Raw genomic sequence first — 7,146 nt, 5'->3', positions numbered from 1 at the left:
CTCCTTTAATTTACCGCTAAACGCAACTGAAAGGCCTCGCTCTAAACTACCCGACATAAAGGAGTTGGCAAGTATGTAAACTCAGCAGCCAGTCGATTGTTTGGGGTTCATATGCTTGTAAAATTTTAATATTGCTTTTCAAGCTGTGGGATAGGCCTAAGAGTAATATGATTACCGTGTCTGTTCATAAATATCAGTTGAGGGGAATAATACATAATTAAACCTTGAATGTTATCATTGTGGACGTGTTATTTTGGGACCATTTAGTGATAATTATTTTGATGTTTTTCACTTGCCAATAATTTTTGCTGATTGTTCGTGACTGCTAATAGATGACTGACTGCAGGTAGTCATGAGGTGGAGTAGCCAAGACACTACAGGTAACCAAGACACTACAGGTGACCAAGACACTACAGGTAACCAAGACACTACAGGTGACCAAGACACTACAGGTGACCAAGACACTACAGGTGACCAAGACACTACAGGTGACCAAGACACTACAGGTGACCAAGACACTACAGGTGACCGAGACACTACAGGTGACCGAGACACTACAGGTGACCAAGACACTACAGGTGACCAAGACACTACAGATGACCAAGACACTACAGGTGACCAAGACACTACAGGTGACCAAGACACTACAGGTGACCAAGACACTACAGATGACCAAGACACTACAGGTGACCGAGACACTACAGGTGACCGAGACACTACAGGTGACCAAGACACTACAGATGACCAAGACACTACAGGTGACCAAGTCACTACAGGTGACCAAGACACTACAGGTGACCAAGACACTACAGGTAACCAAGACACTACAGGTGACCAAGACACTACAGGTAACCAAGACACTACAGGTGACCAAGACACTACAGGTGACCAAGACACTACAGGTGACCAAGACACTACAGGTGACCAAGACACTACAGGTAACCAAGACACTACAGGTGACCAAGACACTACAGGTGACCAAGACACTACAGGTGACCAAGACACTACAGGTGACCAAGACACTACAGGTGACCAAGACACTACAGGTAACCAAGACACTACAGGTGACCAAGACACTACAGGTGACCAAGACTCTACAGGTGACCAAGACACTACAGGTGACCAAGACACTACAGGTGACCAAGACACTACAGGTGACCAAGACACTACAGGTAACCAAGACACTACAGGTGACCAAGACACTACAGGTGACCAAGACACTACAGGTGACCAAGACTCTACAGGTGACCAAGACACTACAGGTGACCAAGACACTACAGGTGACCAAGACACTACAGGTGACCAAGACTCTACAGGTGACCAAGACACTACAGGTGACCAAGACACTACAGGTGACCAAGACACTACAGGTGACCAAGACACTACAGGTGACCAAGACACTACAGGTAACCAAGACACTACAGGTGACCAAGACACTACAGGTGACCAAGTCACTACAGGTGACCAAGACACTACAGGTGACCAAGACACTACAGGTAACCAAGACACTACAGGTGACCAAGACACTACAGGTGACCAAGACACTACAGGTGACCAAGACACTACAGGTGACCAAGTCACTACAGGTGACCAAGACACTACAGGTGACCAAGACACTACAGGTGACCAAGACACTACAGGTAACCAAGACACTACAGGTGACCAAGACACTACAGGTGACCAAGACACTACAGGTGACCAAGACACTACAGGTGACCAAGACACTACAGGTGACCAAGACACTACAGGTGACCAAGACACTACAGGTGACCAAGACACTACAGGTGACCAAGACACTACAGGTGACCAAGACACTACAGGTGACCAAGACACTACAGGTGACCAAGACACTACAGGTGACCAAGACACTACAGGTGACCAAGACACTACAGGTAACCAAGACACTACAGGTGACCAAGACACTACAGGTGACCAAGACACTACAGGTGACCAAGACACTACAGGTGACCAAGACACTACAGGTAACCAAGCATTTTCTCCCAAGGATCTAAGCAAAAAAAATGTTTTAGTGCGTCCATCCTCCACTAAGAACAATTCCGATCCTCAACCCGCCAAAATTTCAAGCCGTACAGCTGAGAGCAACACTTTTCACAGCTCTGTTTTCCTAAGAATACTTTTAGCGGGAGGAAAAATTCAACTCTGAATATTCTTAGCGGGAGGGATAAACTTAGAATACGTTTAACGAGAGGGAAAAAATGTAAACTGAATTTGTTTAGTGGGAAGAATAAAGTAAACTCAGAATACGTTTAGTAGGATGGACACAGTAAAATCTGAAGCATTTGGATATTTCCTTATGTGAGGCCTGCTAACGACCTTACCATTCAGCGACGAGCTAACAAGCGGGTTGTTAACACGTGCAAATATTACCTTAGATAACCAGATGTACAGCATACATGTTTAATACAAATACGAGCAACGTAAAAGATAACATATATAACACGGTGAACATATAACAAGTAAAGAACACAGAGAACATATAACAAGAACACAGAGAACATATAACAAGTGCAGCTCAATTAACATTAGGATATCGAGTGCAAGAACTTTCAAAGATATCCCATTAAAATCTGTGCCAAAAAAAGTATAAGAGACCACAGACCAGATAACAGATAAACGAGAGAGAAAACGTTAGAAAAGAAGCTTACTACAGATAAGAAACAGCAATCAGTGAAATGGTTTACAAACAGCTGTGAGAAAATGTAATGGTCATGCCTTGGAGCAGACGTCACTCACTCCGAAATTCCGTTTTCTTTCATGAAGAATTTACCTCAATGTCTTTCGGTATTTGAAATGATTTTTAAGGGAATATATGATTAGTTGCTTAACTGAAATATAACAAAAAATAGTCATTAAGCCATAAAATTGAAGTAATTCCTTTGAAAAATTATGGAGGTTTTATTTTTTAACTTTGTAAGGATGAAATGGAAGTTATAGGCTACCACTAGCATTTGGGAGTGGAAGACTAACTATTCACTCCCAGCCATCACCACCAGCCATCACCACCAGCCATCACCACCAGCCATCACCACCAGCCATCACCTCCAGCCATCACCCCCAGCCATTCACCTCCAGCCATTCACCTCCAGCCATTCACCTCCAGCCATTCACCTCCAGCCATTCACCTCCAGCCATTCACCACCAGCCATTCACCCCCAGCCATTCACCGCCAGCCATTCACCGCCAGCCATTCACCGCCAGCCATTCACCGCCAGCCATTCACCGCCAGCCATTCACCGCCAGCCATTCACCGCCAGCCATTCACCTCCAGCCATTCACCTCCAGCCATTCACCTCCAGCCATTCACCTCCAGCCATTCACCACCCAGCCATTCACCACCCAGCCATTCACCACCCAGCCATTCACCTCCAGCCATTCACCACCCAGCCATTCACCACCCAGCCATTCACCACCCAGCCATTCACCACCCAGCCATTCACCACCCAGCCATTCACCACCCAGCCATTCACCACCCAGCCATTCACCACCCAGCCATTCACCACCCAGCCATTCACCACCCAGCCATTCACCCCCAGCCATTCACCTCCAGCCATTCACCCCCCAGCCAATCACCCCCCAGCCAATCACCACCCAGCCATCACCCCCAGCCATCACCCCCCAGCCATCACCCCCCAGCCATCACCACCCAGCCATCACTACCCAGCCATCACCACCCAGCCATCACCACCCAGCCATCACCCCCCAGCCATCACCACCCAGCCATCACCACCCAGCCATCACCCCCAGCCATCACCACCCAGCCATCACCACCCAGCCATTCACCCCCCAGCCATCACCACCCAGCCATCACCACCCAGCCATCACCCCCAGCCATCACCACCCAGCCATCACCACCCAGCCATTCACCCCCCAGCCATCACCACCCAGCCATTCACCCCCCAGCCATCACCACCCAGCCATCACCACCCAGCCATTCACCCCCCAGCCATCACCACCCAGCCATTCACCCCCCAGCCATCACCACCCAGCCATCACCACCAGCCTCATGGACATAAAAGTGAATAAGAACGTATAAAATCTCCAGCAGATATCATAACAAAATTGAAAACAAAAGACATTAAAAAGACTGAAATGAAAACGGACCGAGCTGAGAAAATATTTTAACAAAGCGACCACAGAACGTTAAAAACAAACACGGAATTTACAAAAACAATTCAGGAACAAGTAAACTCATAGATTTCATGAGCGCCACTCATCCTGTGAGTGTACACACCACCATAGTGACAGTATTGGGCAGCGCCACTCATCCTGTGAGTGGACACACCACCATAGTGACAGTATTGGGCAGCGCCACTCATCCTGTGAGTGGACACACCACCATAGTGACAGTATTGGGCAGCGCCACTCATCCTGTGAGTGGACACACCACCATAGTGACAGTATTGGGCAGCGCCACTCATCCTGTGAGTGGACACACCGCCATAGTGACAGTATTGGGCAGCGCCACTCATCCTGTGAGTGGACACACCGCCATAGTGTCAGTATTGGGCAGCGCCACTCATCCTGTGAGTGAACACACCGCCATAGTGACAGTATTGGGCAGCGCCACTCATCCTGTGAGTGAACACACCGCCATAGTGACAGTATTGGGCAGCGCCACTCATCCTGTGAGTGGACACACCGCCATAGTGTCAGTATTGGGCAGCGCCACTCATCCTGTGAGTGGACACACCGGCCATAGTGACAGTATTGGGCAGCGCCACTCATCCTGTGAGTGGACACACCGCCATAGTGACAGTATTGGGCAGCGCCACTCATCCAGTGAGTGGACACACCGCCATAGTGACAGTATTGGGCAGCGCCACTCATCCTGTGAGTGGACACACCGGCCATAGTGACAGTATTGGGCAGCGCCACTCATCCTATGAGTGGACATACCGCCATAGTGACAGTATTGGGCAGCGCCACTCATCCTGTGAGTGAACACACCGCCATAGTGACAGTATTGGGCAGCGCCACTCATCCTGTGAGTGAACACACCGCCATAGTGACGGTATTGGGCAGCGCCACTCATCCTGTGAGTGAACACACCGCCATAGTGACAGTATTGGGCAGCGCCACTCATCCTGTGAGTGGACATACCGCCATAGTGACAGTATTGGGCAGCGTCACTCATCTTGTGAGTGAACACACCGCCATAGTGACAGTATTGGGCAGCGCCACTCATCCTGTGAGTGAACACACCGCCATAGTGACAGTATTGGGCAGCGCCACTCATCCTGTGAGTGAACACACCGCCATAGTGACAGTATTGGGCAGCGCCACTCATCCTGTGAGTGAACACACCGCCATAGTGACAGTATTGGGCAGCACCACTCATCCTGTGAGTGGACATACCGCCATAGTGACAGTATTGGGCAACGCCACTCATCCTGTGAGTGGACACACCGCCATAGCAGCATGTACAACACTCCCAAATAGGAAGAAAACCCGCTGACTTGTTCATCCTGTCAATTGCACCCAGACACAGCTGGGACTTGCTTAACTGTCTCAAATGAACAACTTATCAAACAGGAAGATTAACATTTTCCAGCCCCAAAAGATACGTTATCGTGCGGGTGCAAACGAGGATATCTTTTAAAAATAACAACTATATGTGACAAATAGTTTTTTTTCCTAACTCTAATATGTAGGTTTATTTTTCTACATATATTTCTAATGTGTCTTAGATGGGCACAGTGTCTCAGGTAGTGGTCATAGGGACAAACTGGAAGGAACAGTTCTATACCCTTGTGTACCCAAGTACACAAGGGCTATAGTGTTATAGTAGTGACGGGTGTGTGTGTCTGTTAGACGCAAGTCTCTGTCTCTCTGACAGACGCAAGTTGGCTGTGTCTGTCTCCCTTGTCTCAAAGTATATAGACTTGAGAGAAAATTTATATTCCATAAATTTTGAAAGTTGTGATATTTACTAATATTTGGCTTTCATTTTGTTTATCTCTAAGTTATTATTTTTATTTGTTCTGGTGAACTTAGCTTTTCTGGTGAACATTTTAACTGAATGGTTTGTTCATTGTATAATCAAAAAGAGTGTCTACAGATATAATGGGTCATTAGCTCCCATCCCCCCCCTTGTGTCACAAGGAGGTTGAACTGAAACCCATATTTACCACAATTTCTTCCCATTAGAGCATACAGTAATCCATTGAACTTTTGTATTCTCACTATATTTTCCTTTATTTTTTCCTCCGGGTTGATACCTTCCCACCCCACGAGAGGAGGAGGAGGGGGGGGGAGGAGGAGGAGGAGGAGGGGGGGAGGAGGAGGAGGGGGGGAGGAGGAGGGGGGGGAGGAGGAGGAGGGGAGGGAGAGGAGGAGGGGGGGGGGGGGGAGGAGGAGGGGGGGGAGGAGGAGGGGGGGGGGGAGGTGTTGATAATGACTAATACACAAAGAATTCACATTAATTTGATGTATCAGTGAGAAAATCATTTGGAGCCGTGAGCAGGATTCGAACCTGCACCCTGCGTACTCCTAAGCAAACAGGTTAAACCGCTGGTTTATATTACATTTTAGCGTATTGTGGTGCAGTGGTGTAAGGCGTGTGCTTGGGTGTACCCAGGGTGCAGGTTCGAATCCTGCTCATGGCTCCAACTGATTTTCTTAATGAATAATATATGAATACACATTTTATTAATCCCAGTAACTATAATTGAAGTTTCAAAAATGTAATTGAGTAAAAAATTTACAAAACAAATATCCCCGAAACAATTAGAAAACAATTTTGTAAAAAATAAAGTCGCTTTTAAATAGGCTAAGACTAAACATACAACTGTAACTAGCCTCTCTCAACTCACAACATTTTATTCTACAAAAAAGTCGTTCGCGACCCACGACCTTTTACTGAGATAAATGTCACCATACAAACTTAATTATGACCTTTAGCGACTAGGTGGTTGCCACCATGTCTGTTCCCACCTCTCTGATCGAGACAATTTGTCAGCGTTTCTATTTGACAGGATTTATCAAGCATTTACGTGTCCACTACGAAACCACTACATCTTTCCTCAATCATGGCGGCTTAGATTGTTTTTATTAAGCACTTTGCCAGCTTGGAAACGCTGCGAAGTGGTTCTCGATCCAAATAATATTATTAATGACAGCCTTGTG

General features: G+C 47.2%; 1 protein-coding gene across 1 annotated transcript; it reads left to right on the top strand.

Annotated features, from left to right (window-relative positions):
* The first annotated feature begins 352 nt into the window (after positions 1-352).
* LOC123770098 (uncharacterized) lies at positions 353-2,164 on the top strand. Its single transcript, XM_045761769.1, has one exon. It carries the CDS (start codon positions 353-355, stop codon positions 2,162-2,164), a length of 1,812 nt encoding a protein of 603 aa, XP_045617725.1.
* Positions 2,165-7,146: the final 4,982 nt, after the last annotated feature.

This window comes from Procambarus clarkii, chromosome 45 (genome assembly GCF_040958095.1).
Source record: "Procambarus clarkii isolate CNS0578487 chromosome 45, FALCON_Pclarkii_2.0, whole genome shotgun sequence".
Lineage (NCBI taxonomy): Eukaryota > Metazoa > Arthropoda > Malacostraca > Decapoda > Cambaridae > Procambarus > Procambarus clarkii.
This window is presented reverse-complemented; position numbering and strand designations above follow the sequence as displayed.